General features: G+C 33.9%; 1 protein-coding gene across 6 annotated transcripts in view; it reads left to right on the top strand.

Annotated features, from left to right (window-relative positions):
* DYNC2H1 (dynein cytoplasmic 2 heavy chain 1) overlaps window positions 1-22,165 on the top strand; it is a 359,810-nt gene that overhangs the window by 67,572 nt on the left and 270,073 nt on the right. For all 6 annotated transcript variants that reach the window (XM_054438209.2, XM_063672124.1, XM_063672125.1 and 3 more), the window contains 11 exons: window positions 2,047-2,202; window positions 3,385-3,644; window positions 4,490-4,736; window positions 5,648-5,799; window positions 6,826-6,970; window positions 8,679-8,781; window positions 9,263-9,430; window positions 15,452-15,582; window positions 16,747-16,995; window positions 17,519-17,627; window positions 21,144-21,257. In XM_054438209.2, coding sequence (XP_054294184.2) covers window positions 2,047-2,202; window positions 3,385-3,644; window positions 4,490-4,736; window positions 5,648-5,799; window positions 6,826-6,970; window positions 8,679-8,781; window positions 9,263-9,430; window positions 15,452-15,582; window positions 16,747-16,995; window positions 17,519-17,627; window positions 21,144-21,257 — 1,834 coding nt within the window. The remainder of the gene's footprint in view (window positions 1-2,046; window positions 2,203-3,384; window positions 3,645-4,489; window positions 4,737-5,647; window positions 5,800-6,825; window positions 6,971-8,678; window positions 8,782-9,262; window positions 9,431-15,451; window positions 15,583-16,746; window positions 16,996-17,518; window positions 17,628-21,143; window positions 21,258-22,165) is intronic.

Genomic DNA, 22,165 nt, shown 5'->3' on the forward strand with positions numbered 1-22,165 from the left:
GTAAGAATGAAAAATGGAGGAATAGGGATTTGTGAGGATAGTGATGCAAGTGAGGTAGGTTTTCCTGGAGGCCTACGAAAGGGAACACTCCCATTAGCTCCTAGTCTGACTGAGCTGTCTCCTCCTTTGTGCTTCTGTAGCAACATACAGCATCTACCAACTATGTTATAATTGTCTGTTTACATTAAACTATAAGTACCTTGAAGGCAAGGACCAAGCTTATCACACTCTTCATTGTGTCCCCAGAACCAAGTATGATATTAAGCGATAGCAAATGAATGATAGTATTGTGCTTAATTATATACCTGATGCCTACATTGTGACACCTTTTCAGTAGATATGTTATTTCGTTAGTACAAAACATTCAGAGCCTAACAAGGCTTTCCAGTGAAGATACTTTGAGGTAATCTGTTCATAGATGTGTGAATGTTAGAATAGGAGTATCATATTAGATGGAATATATTTATGTATATATAGGGGTTTGTGACTGTAGAAATGTCAACAGGATAAGATTATTAAACAATAGAGTGAATACTAAAGATTCAGTTAGAAAAAAAATGGTTTATGTTTTGAGGTCACACCCCTGTTTGTTTGTTTGTTTTATTTAATGTGTTAAGGGTTCTTTTCTTTTTATCCTGTATTTTGTTCACCATGCACAGGTTCTGAGGTATACCACAATGAATTCTCTAGTCAAACGCTGAAATTGTATTTATAACTAGAACTTTGCTTTCTTCTTTTTTCTCTTCCTCAGCCTATGGGATAAATCTTTGCTTTCTTGTATGAATTCAGCAAATAAGAAAATATAGAAGAAAATATGTATGTTTCCTTTATCTCACCTTTAAAATCTGGAACTCTTAGTATGAGTCTATCTAGATTTCTTTCTTTCTTCTCTTTGCTTCCTGCTCTTCCTCCCATTTCTTCTTTCTCCAAAAATATTAATTTTTTTAAGCAGAGCGATCTTTTTAAAATGTAAACTGGGTAATTCTACTCTATTATAAATAGCATGTTAAAGACAGGGAAAATAAGGATTGTATTCCTTCCCATGTCTGATAAATTCTGCACTCTGGCCCTTGCCTATTTCTCTGACTTAAAACACTGTTTCCTTGCTTACTTAGGCATAACTTCTTTTAATTCCTTAACTGTGCCAAGTTTTTCTTTGCATGTGCTATATTCTCTGCATAAGCAGATAGATCTCATCCTTCAGTCTTAGCTTAAATGTCACCTTTTTTTTTTTTTAAAGAAGCCGTGAGCCCTCTATCTGAGTTACTGTTTCCCACAACATTCTGTACTGCTGTAGCTCTTACCACAATTTGTTAACCATTTCCTCTGCTATGCTTGAGCTCCATGAAGGCAGGGACTCTGTTTATTCCAGCTTTTAACAAAACAAGGTAAAACAAACCTGGCACCACATAGAGATCCTAATGCATGATTGGTTCTCAGTAAATATTTATAGAAATATTTATAGGAATAGTTCTCAGTAAATATTTATAGAAAGACTGAGAGCCATTTTTTCTTTAACTCTCTAGCACTAACACTTACCCCAGGGGGGGCCTACAGATCAAAGCATCTACATAGCACTTAAGTCCAGAAGTTTCATTTAAAAATTCTTTCAGAGAAAGCTCCATGTGGTTTGTCATTTATGCCTGCTTTTTCTAATGTTTCTTTTCTAGTGCCATCAATCTAGCTCTTGCCTCTTGTTCTCTTTTTATCAGCAAGAGGAAATGAACATGTATTCTTTTTGGAACAATGCTCACTAACTTACCTTTTCTTTTACATTCTTCAGGTTTAGGAAGTAAATAAACTGTGTATCTATTTGAGGACCGTAGCACTGAAAGCTAGAAATATATGATTGTACTTTCATGATTACTTTTTATTTTCAAAGTATATATAAAAATTGAATGAAATCCAAACTTTCTACAGTTTGAATATAGGAGTGAGTTTAAAAATGGTTCTTGAAAAGGTATGTGAACATCAGTCTGTATGGTTTTATGTTTACTGGTTAATACTTGCCTTTTGTCTGTCTGTATCACGGATTTTAATCAACAGAATGACTATGTGATAGAAACAAGTTTGGTTGGGACTGTGATGAATGGTTTGTCACATCTACATGGTTGCAGAGATCATGACGAATTCATTATTAATCTCATAAGGGGACTTGGTGGAAATCTGAACATGAAATCACGTTTGGAATTTACCAAAGAGGTAATGCATATTTATAGCCTATATTTAGTCAAAACTTTAACTTTTCATTAACTCTTAACTGCCAAAATACAATGATTTGTAACTGTAAGATATGGAACTTTTAAAATTTGAAATTATGTATTCAATTGAGTAATAACGTATTTATATATGTGTATTATATTTTCTCCTTTGAGTTATTTTATGATGTTTGATAATATTCTCAACATTTTATAAAATAATGTTTTATAAGTTAAAGTTTGGACCATATCTTTTTTAAGTTATACATTTTTGGACCTACTTATCTATATTAATAATTATTTCATTCATTTAAAAATCTTAGAATAGTTTAGTTTTTATCATCCTTTTAACTAGAGCAGTTTTAGGAATTAGGAATATTAGGATGAATTAATAATAAATATTTTCTTTAATATATGTTAAAGTTGTATTACAGTGAAGTTGTTTATAAAGCTGAATTCTAAATAATAAATGATTTTTTTTCCTATTGGCCTCTACAGAAATTATTGGACATTTATTCCTTTGGGTTGGCTCTAACATTAACAGCTTTTTTTCTCATTTTGCTGCTGCTTCGATAGTGTCATTTACTGCTTTCTCTATTCCGTCTCCCTTTCCATGGCTGTCCTGTTGCCTCTGTTGCCAGTTGCTTCTCATTGTTACCACTCAGTGACATACTATATGCTGCTTTTAAGCACATACTCTCTTGTCAAAGTTCAGAATAAATGTATTGAAGAGTAGTATTAAGGGCTAACTGCTTTATATCTGCATAGATAACAGTTTTCAGTATTAAAAAGAAGAATAACAAGTGGAGAGCAGTGGTAGTGACACTGTGATGGACAGTACCAGGATATGGTAGAAATGAAGGGCTTTAGGATTTTTGCATTCTGTACTTTGTGATTTAATGTTAATAAGAACTCCATTAAAATGGAATATATTTATACCTGAGTGAATAAATAATTACCCGCTATGTCATTATCTCCTATATATACTTTAATTTACTTGCATAAATGATCATTTTGAGAAAAATATTTGAGATAAAATGTTACGTTAATGATTAAATAGGTTTAGTTTATATAAACTTTTCTTGGAACTAAGATGATTTACTTTTGGGATATTTACTTGGAATAATTTAAAAATGTCACACATTCTGGAGTATGTGAAAACTTACTACAATTTTTTCCTCTTAAGGTTTTTCATTGGGCACGAGAATCTCCTCCAGACTTTCACAAACCTATGGATACCTACTATGACTCTACTAGAGGTCGATTAGCAACATATGTGCTTAAGAAGCCAGAAAACTTGACTGCTGATGATTTCAGTAACGGCTTAACTCTTCCAGTCATTCAGACTCCTGACATGCAGCGAGGTCTAGATTATTTCAAACCATGGTTAAGTTCTGATACTAAACAGCCCTTTATTCTGGTAGGACCAGAAGGATGTGGCAAAGGGTAAGAAAAATATTGGCAAAGGTATATGTTGTGGATTTATTCCTGCCACCCCTAATTGATTTAATGGCTTTGTTATGTTTCTTTTGCTTAAAGTAGCATTTACATTTTCATGGAAGATTCATTTTATTTTCATTACTTATAAAAATAATAACTATGGGGAATAGTGTGTCCTTTTCTTTGCCAGGTTATGTGATTTCTACTGGAAAGACAGCAATCTGAGAAGATACTCTTAAAAATAATCAGTCCATATAATACAGCAAAAAAAAAAAAAAAAAAAAGAATGCCTTATATATACTCACACACATTTGCTTTAGTTATAAAATTTAAAATTTGAAGTTAGATCTCTATTTAAAAGTAGCTTTTAATTCAGTGGAATTCAGCCTAGTTTTAGTTCATATGGAGCATAGTCTCCTGAAATATAGGAACCATGGTTTATTATTTTCATATTTCTAGTATGGGAGTAGTAATTTTAAAACTTGTATAAAATCATAGTAATTTTTTTAAACTCATAGAACTTAAAATCTTAAAATCCTTCAACTGTGAGGAAACAGGGTTGGTATATTTAACATGTACTTTATCCAACTAGATTAATTCTGAGACTTTGATTTTTTTGGCTGAAAACAGTCCTCACAATGCCTTAAAACATGAATTTATGTTTTTCTAGTCTAAAAGTTAGAAAGTTACTTTGATAGTTATGGAAGCCATATCTGTATTTACCATTTTCCATATCATCATACACATTTTAGAAACTGAAATATTTATGAGATAGAAATTTCTTATTGAGTATAAAATGTATTTTGTTGATTGCATTTTTATCAAAGTCAGATGTCATGCATTTTTCGTAGGATGCTGCTCAGGTACGCATTTTCACAACTCCGGTCCACTCAAATTGCTACAGTTCATTGTAGTGCACAAACCACTTCTCGACATCTCCTGCAGAAACTGAGCCAGACTTGCATGGTAATCAGTACTAATACTGGTCGTGTATACAGACCAAAAGACTGTGAAAGACTTGTTCTGTACTTAAAAGACATCAACCTACCCAAACTTGATAAATGGGGGACCAGTACTTTGGTAGCGTTCCTACAACAGGTAAGTCATATCACTTGAAGTGTTTTTATCTAATTGGAAACAATTTAATTTCATTAACTTCTCTTAGAAAGTATGCATTCTTCATTTGGGGCCAGTTTTATCTAGCATTTGTCATGGAAATTAAACTCCTGAAACATTTCAGTCTTGTTCCAGTTCTTCTATGATTTTCCTTTCTTTAGAAGTTAGTATTACGTCAAGATAATATATGACAGGGAGAATAGAAACAGCCTTCACTCTACATCTATTACTTGTCCCTTATTCCTAAAACAAGGAGGAAAACAAAAGCTGGACATGGTGGTGGAGGTGGAGAAATTTTTGCTTCATGTTTTAAAGTATGCATTCTTCTCACAGCAGTTAGACTTGGTCATGTTTTTTTTCTGGCTGCTTTAACCCATTACTCTCCATTTTTGCGGGTATAAGGATTTGAGATCACATATCCTGAATCAGTGTGGAATATATTTTTTCTTCATGTTATTTACATCACATTAGAAACTATAAATTCTTAGAGTTTATTATGATATAGGTCCAAATTTAGGCTTATTATGTAACTGCAGAATATGATCAAATATTTACAGAAAAAAACAAAAATATTTTTCTCATATTTTTCCTGATACTTTCATTTTCTAGGCTAATTGTACTCAATTTATAATATCATTGCATTTTAGTGTTTATTAGAGAGAAAAGCATTTTAAACACTAGGATAATTTAGCTAACATTCATAGAACACAGAGATTTGAACAGTATTGTTTTTCCCAGTGATATAATAGTTTAAGATACCTTTTAATCTTAAATTCTTGAGTTAGATAGATGATGATTGCATTTACAAATAATTGAAACAGGCAAAAATATCCTTTATCGTGATTAGGAAATCTTAGATAAAAAACGTTTAAAATATATTTATTTTCAAATAGGTATTGACATATCAAGGATTTTATGATGAAAATTTGGAATGGGTTGGTCTAGAAAATATTCAAATTGTGGCTTCTATGTCAGCTGGAGGAAGACTGGGAAGACATAAACTTACTACCAGATTTACTTCCATTGTTCGTCTTTGTTCTATAGAGTATGTATCTTTGTGTTTCAGATTTTTTAATTTGGGAAGATATCATATATAAATGAATTTTATTAAAAGTATTTATGATAATACTTTAAAATTGAGAATATAAAAATGGTCAAACTTAACCTCTGATATTTTTTCCTACCCTTCTCAAAATATAGGCAATAATTTGGGATGGTAAAAGCTTTAATCAAAGCATCTTATTTATGATATTTTAACAGGAAATAAAACAAAACTGTTCTGTGTAGTCTGTGTTCCAAAATGTCAATCTCAGGAGTCTGAATGGTGGATTTTAGATTTAAATGTTTTATGCAGTTCATAAAACAAAAATACTATCAAATTTATGAAGAGAACAAAAAGAGAATTTCAATCTGAACAAGGGAGAATTAGGTCATTTTAATGGCTGGTGGCATCAATGCTAATCATATCCATGGGCCATAATTGTTACAGAGACTATGGCAATATCTTCTCTGTTTATATTTAATATACATTATATTACATTACAAATATTTGAATATTACAAAACCTTATTTGTATATTTTTGTGCTAATTGTGCTCCATCAATTAACCTTTTTTTTTTTTTCTAGAAATGTTCCTGCTGCCAGTTAAGCCATATTGAAATACATTTTGGTTTGGGAGAAAGGGGTTGATTTTATTTGTTGTATTAGTTTTACTTTTACAGTTCTGAGGTGGATTACTGCCCTGTGTACAGGCCTTATGTAAATCAAAAATGCTTTTCAAAAGTAGAATTTTCCTTTTGGTCTTTTCTAAAGATCAGTGTTATGTTTTAACATAATTTCTTGGTGTTCTCTAACACTTTCTGGTATTTGACAATAGATATTTCGGGATCGAATTTGGTTGAAATGAGAATGGATGGGGGCGATGAGCCTAGTCTTAGCCCCTGGGTAAGCTTTGGAGATATGTAGGTCTTAGAGCAGCACAGTTTCAAAACCACTGCTGTAACTTAACATTGAAATATTAATTTGGAATACTGATTTATTTCAGCTTTCTTCTTATATGCCCTTTTTTTAGTTACCCAGAAAGAGAGCAGTTACAAACGATTTATGGAGCATATTTGGAACCAGTTCTACATAAAAATCTGAAGAATCATTCTATTTGGGGTTCTTCATCAAAAATTTATCTTTTAGCAGGATCTATGGTACAAGTGTATGAACAGGTAGATATGCATCTAAATTGTAGCTTTCATGTCCATTAGTATCATTTCTAAAGGTCTGCTTTTAATTCTGACCTCTGTGTTGATACCCAGGCTTTACTTTCCTGTTTATTAGACTTTTCTAGTAAAGAGTAACTGTGAAGACAGGTGCTGTGTGTGCCTTATTCACTGTTGTACCCATGGCACAGTTTCTAATAGGCACTCAATATTTGTTGAATGAATGAATTTGTGGTAGATGGTTATTCTGCTGTCAGCTCAAATTTAGCATATTTAGAATTGAGTTTATCTTCTTTCCCAAAACAGATCTTTTTCCTGACTTCTATCAGTTTGTGTCTTCCAGGCTTCAAACCTGCGAGAAGTCTTTGATGTTTCTTTCTTTATTCCTGACTGTGAGGAAATGTCTAAAGTATTCTCCCTGATAAAATGGGGAAGATACTTGAAAGTAGGCATTGAGGATACACAAAACATTTGTTGAGCACCTTTTCTTGCCAGTAGTAGTCCTAGGGATGTAAAGATGACTTAGTTTATTTTCACTGAATGTTCGCAGTCTAATGAGGGGCTGAGTCATATAAATAAACTATTAATGCAGTATAATACGTATAGCAATAACAGTATGTCTAACTTACTGAGATAGCACAGAGGAGGAGTAAATAACTTTGTTATATATGGTAGTTGTTAAGGAGGAGGTAAAGTTCTATCTGAGTTTTGAAAAATTAATAGAAATTCACCAAGTAGCTGGAGGTGAAAGAATGTCTTCTTAGATAAAGGGAATAGCGTGTACAAGTTATGGAAATGTTTGTGGAAGATGCTTTTTATAATAATGGAGTAGAAGTGGGGATAGGTAAGTTTGAAATCAAGAAATTCCTTTGTTTAAAAAATTAAAGATGTTAAGTAATCAAGATCAGAATAAGAGTAATGGCTCTATCCATAGAGAGGAAGGGACAGGCTTTTTACTGGTTGATTGTATATTGAAGAGAGATACTTTGATTTGTTCAGTGACTTCTTGAACATAAATTGTTTTAATGGTTCCCAGCATTAAAAAATGGGTCTTACCTAGACCTGTGAGTACCTTGGAATTGCAACCATCATATTTAAAGGTTAGGTTTGTTTTTATTAAATTCTTGTGTTCAGCAGGGCTTTTTAGCCTTTTTTTTTTTTTTTTTTGGCCATCTGTTGAAGCCTATGAACCCTTCTTAGAATATATATATATATATTTTTTTCTTTCTTTTTTTTTTTTTTTTTTTTTTGAGATCGAGTCTCGCTTTGTTGCCCAGGTTGTAGTGCAGTGGCACGATCTCAGCTCGCTGCAACCTCTGCCTCCTTGGTTCAAGTGATTCTTCTGCCTCAGCCTCCCGAGTAGCTGGGACTACAAGCATGTGCCACCATGCCTGGCCAATTTTTATATTTTTTGTAGAGACGGGGTTTCGCCATATTGGGCAGGCTGGTCTTGAACTCCTGACCTTGTGATCTGCCCCGCCCTCAGCCTCTGAAAGTGCTGGGATTATAGGCATGAGCCACTGTGCCAGACCAGAATAATGTTTTTAACTGCATAAAATATAATATAAAGATAACGAAGTCAATTATATTGAAATCCAGTTCCATCTACAGGTAGAAATTGGTATTCCTCTGAGTCTAAGGAGACTGAAAAATTTATAACATGATTATATATTTAAGGCAGTAGAAAGATTGTTTACTGTATTTTCTTTTTCAGGTGCGAGCCAAATTTACAGTTGATGATTATAGTCACTATTTCTTTACTCCTTGCATTCTTACCCAATGGGTTCTTGGCTTATTCAGATATGATTTAGAAGGAGGTGAGTTTTGCTAGTGTGTATCGTGTGTGTGTGTGTGTGTGTGCGTGCAGATTTATTCTCTAGATTGTATTTGTAATAGATAAGTTAAATGAGTATTATATCACAAATTATATTATTAAAGAGAAATATTTTTATTAAAATTATTATATTTCCTCTTCCAAACTATGTATGATTGTCACTATTAAAACTTCCTTTTGGGAAAAATGAAATCATTATATTTGAGGTAAAGCATATTTAGTATACTTTCTGGAATTATTTTTGTTGAACAACTAGAGATGATATTATTTAATGTCATCTTTAAGTAATCACAAACATGTACCAACTTATGAACAAAATGAATTTTAACTTTTTTTCCTTTCTTCCATTTATCTGATGCCAAAATTATGGTATGTAGACGCCTGCTATTTCTTTCTAATTTTATGTTAAACAGATTATTTAAAAATCATTATATTACAATTAAATAAAATTTTGCCTTTTCTAGGATCCTCAAACCATCCACTAGATTATGTGTTAGAAATTGTAGCATATGAAGCACAGCGCTTATTTCGTGACAAAATTGTTGGTGCAAAGGAACTTCATTTATTTGACATCATTTTAACATCAGTGTTTCAAGGAGATTGGGGCTCAGACATATTAGACAATATGTCAGGTAATGTAATAGAGCTTATGCAAATGTAACTATTACAAGGATTTCAGAGATATTTTTCTTACCCACAGCATTATTTTGTAGGTCTAAACAAATAAAAACTTTGAATAATTTTAATATTATTTTTCCATAAGGTACAGCTCAGTCTTTTTTGCTGGATTTCAGTAATCACGTTTCAAACAAAATATAATGGCAATAATTTTTTTCTTAGAAAAAAGTTCAGGCCATACTGTTTTACATTGGCAATGCAAGATTATTTTAATAAAAGTTTTTTTTTGAAAAACAGTTACATGTATATAAAACATGAAGATCATTGGGAAAATTCATATTTGATTGTCATGACCTTTTGCCTAAGAGCAATGGCCATTCTTATTCCTGTCACCACCTATAATGTCATTAGCATAGGACTTACATATGCTTGTTACCATCTTCATCTATTGTTATTGTAAAGAAAGGATAACACCAGTCAAAGCTGCTGTGTTGCATTTGCAACTATTACTGTTTAATAACCAATTTTCATTTTGAAAACTATTGTGGGAGTAATGTATGTAATATGAAAGTCATCCTTGTGAGAGGGCCTTTCATTAAAAGAAGATTGCAATATGGAAATATTTCCTAATAAAACTGCTGTCAGGCCACAAAATGTGCTTATTTTTTCAGAGGACAAAGCTAGACTTCAAAAATATTTTATATAATAAGTATATTTTATACAATTACTTTTAATGGCAAAACCACAATTACTTCTGCACCAACATATACATTTAGTATATTGTACATTTGTAGGTTTGATATTGGTCTGAGATCCATGAGTACTTATCCTAAAGGGAAGTTTGAGGGTGGGAAAGATGTTTAGATTGACAGAAGGAATTTTCTAGGTGCTCCTGAGTTTTTGAATCAGGAAATGGGTTCAAGAGAAACTTCAAGAAGGATGAAATGCTGAGAGAAGACTGATCATATTAGTAGTTCAGAGTTTGCTTGAATTGGAGTGAGGGTTTATGTCATTATGACCTGTAGCTTGCATGGCTTAGTGTGGAGAGGCCTAGGTTCTTAAATGGTGCTGTCTTTCTCAGTCTGAAAATTGAGTCAGTAGTGTCTCTTTTTGCAAAGAAAGTGGCATATCCTTTGGGCATAAGATAGTATTGGCACCTAATTGGGTGTCTGAATCCTCTGAAGAGTTTGGTATCTTTCACAGTCTCCTGTCTAAGACTCAATAAATAAAATATGTCTTTTTTTGTTATTTTTCTCTTCAGTGAAGGGTTTTCTTTTTCTTTTCTTTTTTCTTTTTCTTTTTTTTGAGACGGGTTTCATTCTTGTTGCCCACGCTGGAGTGCAATGGTGCAATCTTGGCCCACTGCAACCTCCGCCTCCCGGGTTCAACTGATTTTCCTGCCTCAGCCTCCCGAGTAGCTGGTATTACAGGCATGTGCCACCACGCCTGACTAATTTTGTATATTTTTTTTCAGTAGAGACGATGCTTCTCCATGTTGGTCAGGCTGTCTCAAACTCCTGAACTCAGGTGATCTGCCCGCCTTGGCCTCCCAAAGTGCTGGGATTAGCTGTAAGCCACCACACTCAGCCAGGTTTTCTTTTTTAAAAATACAGGTTTGACATATGTTAGATCTAGGCATATAGGATTTTCACATATTGAAAGATTAGCTTATTAAGAAAAATTTAATCTTGGAGACATAAAAATAAACTAGATACATTCTTGTCCTTAAGAAGATTGTAATCTAATGACAGAAACAGATATAAAAACCTTTGCTTACAATGATAACTATTGCTAGTGTGGTTAGATGCCACAAATGTTTGTGGAAGTAGATGGTTAAAATGATAATTACAATGGAGTATGGAATGTTTTATAATTAATGTAACTTTTCTGAATATGTTTGAGATAAATGCTGGATAGTAGGGTTGTAGAAGAGGTGGAGACTAATTCTGCTTCGAGGAAGTTACTTGGAACCTTTTTTTAAGGCTGGTCAATTGAAACAGTGGGAGTAAAACTTTTTTAAATTCAGTTTTTTATTTTTGAGATAATTACAGATTCACATGCATAAAAAATTAATACAGAGAGAACACATCTACCTTTTACCTGGTTTCCCTCAATGGTAATATTTGGCCAAATTATAGCACAGCATCACAACCAGGATATTGACATCAATACAGTTTAGATACAGAACAGTTATAGCACCACAGGATCTATAATGTTACCCTTTTATAGCCATACTCACTTCTCTCCCATCTCCTGGAAACTACTAATCTGTTATTTCTTTAATTTTGTCATTTCAAGAAAGTTATCTTGACTCAACCTGTTTCTCTTGAGATACATGCCGATTGTTTTGTTTCGATAGTTCATTTCTTTTTATTGCTTTTTATTCCATCATATGAATATACCACTCTTTCTTTAACCCATTATCTACTGAAAGACGTCTGGGTTGTTTTCAGTTTTTGGCTATTAGGAATGAAGCTGGTATGAATATTATTGTACAGGTTTTTGTATGAACATACATTTTTGTTTTCTGTAATGAATGCTCAGGAGTGCAATTGCAGGGTTGTGTGGTACTTGCATGCTTACTTTTTTAAGCAACTAACAGGCAGTTTTTTATAGGGGTATTGTTCCTTGTCATTGCCAGCATTTGGTGTTGTTACTATTTTGTATTTTAGCCATTCATATAAGTGTATATAGATATGTCATTGTGGCTTTAATTTGCATTTTGCTAAGGGCTAGTGAACTTGAACATCTTTTTGTGTAACATTTGCTGTCTGTATATCCTCTTTGGTGGAATGTCTTCATTTCTTTTATCCATTTTCTAATCAGATTTTTGTCTTTTTTTTGAGACGGAGTCTCACTCTGTTTCCCAGGCTGGAGTGCAGTGGTGCAGTCTCTGCTCACTGCAACCTCTACCTCCTGGGCTGAAGCGATTCTTCTGCCTCAGCCTCCCGAGTAGCTGGGATTACAGGCGTGCACCACCTCGCCCAGCTAATTTTTATATTTTTAGTAGAGACGCAGTTTCATCATGTTGAGTAGGTTGGTTTTGAACTCCTGACCTGAAATGATCTACCTGCCTCGGCCTCCGAAAGTGCTGGGATTACAGGCGTGAGCCACTGCAGCCAGCAATTGGTTTGTTACTGTTGAGTTTTGAGAATATGTGTATATTAGAGATACCAATCCTTTGTTGAATATATGGTTTGCAAATATATTCTCCGTCTCAGTAGGCTTGTCTCTTCATCCCCTTAACAGGGTCTTTCACAGATAAAAAGTTTTTATGTAATTTTGTGAAGCCTAACCTATCATTTTTCATCGTAAGGATCTGTTGATGTCAAGTTTAAGGAGTCTGTCTAGTTGTAGATCCTGAAGATTTTCTCCTACGTTTTCCTTAAAAGTTTATAGTTTTATGTTTTACATTTGAGTCAGTGGTCCATTGTGAGTCAATTTCTGTATAGTGAATGAGACTTAGGTCAAGGTTTATTTTTCTGCCTATGGATGTTTATTTACTTCAGCATCGTTTGTTGAAAAGGCTTTCTGCCTGAATTGCTTTTGCAGCTTTTCAAAAATTGGTAACATGGGTCTATTTCTGGGTTCTCCATTGATGTATGTATCTGTCCTTCTGCCAGTACCACACTGTCTTGATTAGCTACTATATAAGTTGTGAAATTGGTTTAGACTGATTCTTCCTACTTTAGACTTCTTTCTCAAAATTGTTTTAGCTATTTCTGTTTCTTTGTCTTTTCATATAGATTTTAGAATAATCTTTTCTGAATCTACAAACAATGTTGCTGAGATTCTGATAGGAATTGCTTAAATCAGTATATTGCTTTGGGGAGAATTCACATCTTTTCTCTGTTGAGTCTTCCCATTTTCTCCATTTATCTAATCCCTCTATTTATTTAAATCTTTGCTTTCTTTCATTAGTGTTGTGTAGTTTTTAGCATTCAAGTATTATACATGTTATGTTAGATTTATACCTAACTTATACCTAAGTTTTAAATTTGTTAAAACAATTGTAAGTGCTCAAACTGTGTTTTAAAGGATGAATATAGTAAGCGAAGGATATTCCAGACAAGGGAAAAACAATGTGCAAAGAAACAGAGGCTTGAGAAAACTAGAGTATATAGTGCAGAGAGAGCTAGAAGATTCAAGCAATCAGTGAAGCCAGATAGTAGAGGGCCATCATTAGGAGTTTGGTGTTTTGTTTTGTTTTAGGAAGTGGAAAGCTATATGTGATATTGCAGTGGTGTGGCACAATCAGGTTTTGTTTTTGTATGTGTTATGCTAGTAGTAGTGAGGATGTACTTGAGGAGGCAGAAACTTATAGCAGGGATACAAGGTAAGAGCCTACTGTAATAGTCCAAGTGAGAAATGATGAGATGTGAGGATAATAGTTCAGTTTTGTACATGTGCTTTGAATGTTTGCAATCTTTCTTCATGTCTTTCGGAAATCTACATAGAGTTGATCATTTATGAGGGTAGGAATCATGTTTGTCTTACTCAATACTTATCTCAGGCAGAAAGTACCTTGTTTAAACACAGGTGCTCAGTAGGTAAGTATTGAGCCAATGAATGCATGAATTATATGGCTGTTAAGCAATTGGAAATACAGGACTAGCCCAGAACATAGGAGTTTTGCCTAAAGATAAGTAGTAGGTGAGTTTTTGGTATATAAATTGTTGATAATTTAACTGACAAAAAAAGATTAAATGATTCGGGGAGAATTTTGGAATTAAAAGACTAGAAGGCTGAAATTGGGCCCCAGGGAATATCAGTATATAAGGGATAAAGCAGAAAACTGAAAAGGACTGGTAGTTGTGGTGTGATAAGTAGGGTTATATAGATGCAAGTGCAAAAGAAGAGATGCACAAAGGTCATGTTGGGATAATGATTGCAAAGAAGATTTAGATTTGGAGATTATGACTGTATTATTGTTCCCAAATAAGAGTTTTAGTATAGTAGCCTGTACAGATAGAAAATAATGTAAAAAATGTGATGGTGAAAGTAGGGAGAATGTGATGTAGCTTGGGTCTAGGGAAGGTAAGGCTGTTATTTTAGGGGAGTGTTGAACTGAGCATGTGACAAGGATGCTTGGTGGAACAGTCTCCCAGAAGAGTTGGGAAGGAAAAAGTTCAATAGAATGGTGAGTAGACTTTCCTTGTGTGGCAACAGGAACATTGCTATAGGTAGATTTAAGGGAAGTTTGGGGGATTTTTGTTTTCTAATTCAAATTTGATCAGGTTTTTTTTAAACATTAGGGCTCTCGTTGGTATTAATACTTCCATGTCGTTTCTCAAGGAGAGTTTTGAGATTGTTTTATTTGCTAATTTCATGTGAACTATTTTTAACTTACAAATTTTATGTAGATTCTGAAGAAGAAGAAGGAAAATGGGACAAACTGAGAATAGACAGTGGGGAGTAGTAGGAGAAAAGTAGAAGGAATCCAGTTCATTTCAGGAGAAAGAAGTGAGGGGGCAGAATATAGACTAGTGGTGCCATCAGTCGCTTTTCAGGTAGAGTTTGATATTGCAATTGAAGGTCTTTGTATTTCTTTTCTATTTATTTATTTTTCTGAGATAGATCTCACTCTCTTGCCCAGGCTGGAGTGCAGTGGTGCAATCATGGCTCACAGCAGCCTTAAACTCCTGGGCTCAAGTGATCCTCTTGCCTTAGCTTCCCAAGTAGCTAGGACCACAGGTGCGTGCCACCACACCTGGCTAATTTTTAAATTTTTTATACAGATGGAGTCTTGCTGTGTTGCCTAAGCTGGCCTTGACCTCCTGGGCTGAAGTAATCCTCCTGCCTTGGCCTCCAAAATGCTGGTATTATAGGCATGGGCCACCTTGCCTGGCTCAGTCATTGTATTTCACCTGATTTTATTGACCTTACAATGTACACTTTAAAGTATTTTGCCTTTGCCCTTCTGGAGATGATCTTATGTGGATTATTAACTTAAAAATTGTTTAGTAAGCAATGTATTTGTTGAACTCTCATTATGAGTAATGCATATAAAACAAAAATATCATTTATTTCCGCAGATAGTTTCTATGTTACATGGGGAGCTCGGCATAATTCAGGAGCAAGGGCAGCCCCAGGACAACCATTACCTCCACATGGAAAACCACTTGGAAAACTAAACTCTACTGATCTCAAGGATGTTATTAAAAAGGTATAATATGAATCACTAATTGGAACTGGGATTTGGTCATTATAGTCTTTAAAAAATATTTATTGTAAAGATTTAGAGGGCATGAATATGATAGATTGTAGAATAGGCAAAGCTGGCTCTTATCTTTTGGAATTTAGTCCATTGTGGCAGATGTAACGAGATGCACCTGTACTTACATAGATATGTGTAAAATTGCTAAGATACATTTTGGGCAAAGGTATGTTGGAAATATTAATGAGGTTTAATATTAATCAGGAAATTACTCTGGAGCAGTGGTTGTCAAACTTTAGAGAGCATTAGAGTCATGTAGAGATTAGAAAATATGCAGATTCCTGGGTCTCATCCTCTTAAGTGTCAGATTCATTAGATGACCCAGGTAGTCCAGATGTCTAACAGGCTCCCAGATGATGTTGATGCTGCTGGTCCACTGAAACTTTGAGTAGCGCTATCCTAGAGAGGTTCTTTCTCTTTTAAAGTTTAGTTATAATCAAGAAGAAGAAACAGTATTGCAAATGATTGCTTTAAAAATTAATATTTATATTGAATGTTAGTGTGGATTTTATATCAGGAAACGTTGTTTCGTGGGCTGGTAAACTGATTCGCCTGGAATGGATGTGGCAAAGTTTTGAAGCGTTGAAAGTTGTTAAGTATGTAAAGTCTAATTTTCCTTTCTCCCCTCCTGCACTCTATCAGGTAGTCCCTGGCAGAGCATGGTACCTGTGTTAGCTTTTGATTCATTCCCAAGCAAAGCAAAAGAACAAACATTCACAAAAGATTTTTTAGGCACTAGGTTTCTAGAGTTTGGGGATTTTTTTCATGGTCTATGCACACTGATTCATAACAACTAATAAAATTTGAGCAATTTTAAAGTTTTATAATTAACCTGCTATCTCATGCTGCTTTTTACTAGTGTAGCAGTGACCAAAAGTAGCTGATTTTCATGGACCCTTGAACTTCTGTGACATGAGTTTTTCCTTAGAGAGTGCCAATTTATTTATCCAGGATTACTGGACATATAAAATATTGAGTGTGAGATGATATGTAGTCACTTTACCTTTTTTCTTGAATGTATCAAAAATATAATATTTTAACCTAGGTAAGTAACATTTTTATTATGTAATTAGGGCTTATATTAACTATAAATATTCTGATTTTTTTTAAAAGGGTCTTATTCATTATGGACGAGATAACCAGAATTTAGACATGTTACTTTTCCGCGAAGTCTTGGAGTATATGTCTAGGATAGATAGAGTGCTGAGTTTCCCTGGAGGTTCACTTCTATTAGCAGGACGCAGTGGTGTGGGCCGTCGGACCATCACTTCTTTAGTCAGTCACATGCATGCAGCGGTTCTGTTTTCTCCAAAGATTTCCAGAGGATATGAACTGAAGCAGTTCAAAAATGATCTCAAACATGTGAGTTGCCCACTCTCTTTTGCTTTATTTGGTTTTAAATTACATTGGTTATTATTCTAAACATCTTTAAAGACCTTTAGTTCTCTGTTATACAATGTAGTCTTTATTTTAATTTAGATTTTTTTTCCATGATTATTAGAAAATTACGTTTTTATCTATTGACAGGAAAGAGAATACTATTAGAATTTCTAGGACCCAGATACTCCAGGTTCTGGGATGTTAGACAGACATGAATGATAACCAGAAGGATGGAATTTACATAGGAAATATATGGGTAGAGATAAAAATGATCTACTTGTTTTAATTTTAATGGCCTAGCTGTAAAATAATTAGTATTTACTTAGGGGTTGGATTTACTTTCCAAATTATATGGCTAAAGTTTGATTTTTAATTATTAAAATGGAAATAAATGAATAAATAAACGCATGATACTGGCATACTTTACATACAAATACAAAATATTAATTTTTAACTGTACCAAAAATACTTAAAGGGCAGTAAAAAATATTTTCTTATTTTGCAGGTGCTGCAACTTGCAGGAATTGAAGCACAACAGGTGGTTTTACTTCTTGAGGATTACCAGTTTGTACATCCTACATTTTTGGAGATGATCAATAGCCTTTTGTCTTCAGGCAAGTGAACAGTTTCTTTTCAAAGAAAATAAAAATAATGACATAAAAATTATCCAAGTAAAATTATCTGGTGCAAAATTTACTTTGTTTTGGAGAAATTTTGGCATAGTTCTTACTTAGGAGACATGGTGTTAAACATGCTCATGGCAGGAGAATTGAGAGACTCCATTTTTATAAAACCAATAATTTAAGACATATAAAAATTGTTAATATTGAGTATTGGGGAATATTCAGAAAAACTGACTTTTACATATACTTTTGCTGGGTTATTATCTGTTATAACCTTTGGGAAAATTATCACCTAGGACTTATTAAAAGCTGTGCCATACTCTTTGATGTACCATTCTATTATCTGTAGGAATTTAACCCACAGAAATAAAAGAAGTAGTATGTAAGAAAATAGGTAGTTTAATTTATAATCACAAACATTTGATAGAACCTTCCTATCAGTAGTGGCATGGTTGTATAACTATATAATAGTATGGCCTTAGTATGGATATATGAATATACATATACTCCAGATATATGAAATCCCACATAATTCTACACATTAGTGCCCTCATTTCATATGTCTGGAATATAGTTGCATTCATTAACCTGGAAAAATGCACATTCTCCTTCTTCAGTTGGATATTACAAATCAAGTAATAAGTAATCTTGTTTGTTTGTTTGTTTGTTTATTTATTTATTTATTTTGAGGCAGAGTCTTGCTCTGTCACCAGACTGAAGTGCAGTGACACGATCTCCGCTCACTGCAACCTCCCCCTCCCAGGTTCAAGCAATTCTCCTGCCTCAGCCTCCTGAGTAGCTGGGATTACAAGCATGCGCCACCATGCCTGGCTAATTTTTGTAATTTTAGTAGAAACAGTGTTTCACCATGTTGGCCAGGATGGTCTCGAACTCCTGACTTCAGGTGATCCCCCCGCCTTGGCATCCCAAAGTGCTGGGATTACAGATGTGAGCCACTGCGTCCGGCCAGTAATCTTGTTTTTTAAAAGAAGAAATTAAAATTATTTTTAAGGAAAACAGGAACTTATACGTACTTTAAGTATGCATCTGTGTAATAGAAAAATACCACTTGAAAGAGGACTATCTTAATACAATTACTTTTTAGAAATTTATGGCTAAGTGGGCTCTCTATGTATCTGGAATTCTATGGATTGTAGAGATATTTATTGTTTTATGTTTTCAAGATTTCTATGGTTTGAAAATCATTACTTGCATTTTGCCTCTGAGATAGGTTCGAGTCTTGTTTTTCCTCTGAGATATAACATGAAGCACTGTCCATTTATATTCCTCAGCATTTCTCACCCCTAATTACACATTAGAATCACTAGGATAATTAAAAACAACAACAACAACAACTAAAAACGAATTATTTGCTACTACCCTAAATCCATTAAATTAAAATCTCTGGGGTATGGTGGGAGTATCATTTGGCTGTTGTGACTCCCTAATTGAGTCTCTGCAACCTGAACTAAGAACTGTTGCTACTCTTCTGCTGTGGCCGTGTCCCCAGCAAATTGTGGTACTCTCCTGTTGTCTGTGGTGTTACCTGACCTTTTTGGTGTTTTCCTGGGGAGGATACTTGCGAATTCCTATATTTCTTCCTTTTTTTTGAAGAATTTATGAAGTTTGTTAGAATCTTTCTATGAGTAATCACTGTTAGTGATTGGGAGGAAGTAGCTTAGTTTTAAACTTGGATCAAGAGTGTTTTGTTATTTAAGTACAAAATAAACCTTAAAAACTAGTTTCAATTGTATGGACGGTATCACTGTGGGGATCAAAGGACACAGTTATATGAACTCATTTTCAACTCAGTTTTTAATAAATACTTGCTTTGTATAGTGCTAGTGCTCTGAGGAGAAATTTTCTTCAGAATTTAACAGCTTTGGTTAAAGAAAACATTTAATTTATAATATGTAATATTTAAACATTAGTGCCCAGATGAGAAATACAGACCAGGATGCTCTAATTAGACAAGTGGTAGATCAATTTCTGTTGAAGAGTTGAGGGATAATGGCTTAGTGAAAGTGGTAGTACTTGAGTGTTCCATCTTTTGATATTTAAGGAATACATTCCTGCATATTGCTTCAGTTGTCACTAGATGGAGACATTGTTCATTTTGGCTGACAAGAGACCAGAAACACAGATTTTTTTTTTTTTTTTGAAAGCAAACATTCAGATAAGCACTAACCCCATAATCATTATTTTAAGACAAATTGGTCTTTATTATCAAGATGTAATTGTAAAAATGACAAGTCAAATTTTGGCATTTTATTTTCAAAGGAAGTATTCAGTAGGCTTGGTTTCTTTTTTCTATTTCAAATTCTTATTCCCTAATGTGTATAATATATAGGTAGAGCTGGCATTTTTTGCTAAATTTAAGGAATCAAAAATATCTTGGTATGTCTAAAATTTAAAGAAAAACATATGCAGATTTATGTGTGCATGTGTTCAAGTATGTACAAGCTTGTGGGGTGGGGGTGGTCTGGTGCCTCTTAGTTGAACCTAAAGAAAAGTAGGGATCAGACTGTGATGGGCCCTGTATGAATGCATTATTTTGGATATGTAGCAAAGGACTTTTCACTTAATGTTATAGTTTCTTGTGAATTGTAAACATATTGGCTTAACAAATATTTATTAAATGCCTCATATGCAGGGCCAAGTTTTAAATACTATTATAATTTGTAGACGTGAACAAGATGTGCTCCAGGCCTTCTATCTTTAAGTCTGTCTTTAAGACTAAAGTTGTAGTCTTAATCAACTTTGATTTGCCTTTCATCATTCTATTCATCATCATGATTTGGCCTGCATAGTAGCAGGCCATGGACCAGTTCTTCTGATTTCTAGTACAAGTTCATCTGTTCATTCATTCATTTATGTAAAACATATTTTTGTTCTGGATACTTAGGTAAGAATATTCTAGGGTTAAATGTTGAACATTATCAAATATTTGTCCTTAGAAATTTAGAGTCTAATTGGAGATAAGAAGGAAGTAATTCATTATTAAATGATGTGATAAGTGCTAAAAAGTGGTATATTTGAATAGTATGTGAAAGAGAAAGAGTGTTTAATTAGCATATGGGCAGTCAAGAAAGGCTCATGGCCATAGCAGTTAGGGAAGTAGCATCTTGAAGGATAAGAATTTATTGGGTATCAAGATAAGGGGCAGAGGATGACTCTAGGTATACATTCCAAGAGGAGAGAATATTTTGTTATATTTATGGAACACAAGTTTATTGAGGCTAGAGTACAAGGTCTTATGGAGGAAGATGGAAAAAGAACCTGTAAAGGTAGACAGTTGGCTAGTGTATGACTATTTTGAGTGGTTTGCTTAGGTGTTAGAATTTTATCAGATGAAGGCTATAGATAAAGATTTGTGAGTCACGTAGAGGTAATAAGGTTTGTATATTTTTGGAAAGAAAGATTGAATAACAGCAGATTTTTAAATACAAAAATTGAAAAAGCATTATTTATTAAAATGTTTTCAATTAGTCTAATATTTTTCTGTAGGTGAAGTTCCTGGACTCTATACTCTTGAAGAATTAGAGCCCTTGCTGTTACCACTTAAAGATCAAGCTTCACAAGATGGTTTTCTTGGGCCAGTCTTCAATTACTTCACATATAGTAAGTGACATAAAATTCATTAATCAAATCAAACTGGTTTGTATGAAATATATACCATTTAATTTGCCTTATTTTCTCATTAGATTGCAAAGGTATCTTAAATCTTTTTTCTGGAGCTTTTAGAAAGTAACACATAACTAGTGGATAGGCTAGCCTATAATAAAAACACCTGTATTAGTCTGTTTTTCCACTACTAATAAAGACTTACCTGACACTGAGCAATTTACAAAAGAAAGAGGTTTATTGGACTCACAGTTCCACATGGCTGGGGAGGCCTCACAATCATGGTGGAAGGCAAGGAGGAGCAAGTCATATCTTACATGGATGGCAGCAAGCAAAGAGAGGCTTGTGCAGAGAAACTCCTGTTTTTAAAACCATGAGATCTCATGAGAGCCATTCACTATCATGAGAATAGCATGGGAAAGACCTGCCCTGCTCCATGATTCAATCATGTCCCACCAGGTTCCTCCCGCAACACGTGGGGATTATGGGAGCTACAAAATGAGATTTGGGTAGGGACACAGAGCCAAACCATATCAATACCTTAGCAAAATTTTAGCAAACAGGAATGATGAAAGTATGGTAACGTTCTTTGGAATATTTACCTTGCCTCCTTTGTTTCATGTGGTGAAATTAGTGCTGCTTTAGTACCTCCTGTCTTAAAGAGCTATTGAACCATTTAGATTGTGCCAGACTTCATAGTTTTAAAAAACTAGCCTTTTATTCATATAGAAACAGTTTTATATGCACTGTAGAAATCCAAAATTGAAATAAGTAAAAAATGAGGCAATAATCACACCACCCAGACATTATGACACTTACATTTTTCATGGACATTTTTCTGAGTCTTTTTTCTTAACATGCACATACACAAATTTATGTGTTCTTTTAACTAAAATAAAAATCAT

This window comes from Pongo pygmaeus, chromosome 9 (assembly GCF_028885625.2).
Source record: "Pongo pygmaeus isolate AG05252 chromosome 9, NHGRI_mPonPyg2-v2.0_pri, whole genome shotgun sequence".
Classification (NCBI taxonomy): domain Eukaryota; kingdom Metazoa; phylum Chordata; class Mammalia; order Primates; family Hominidae; genus Pongo; species Pongo pygmaeus.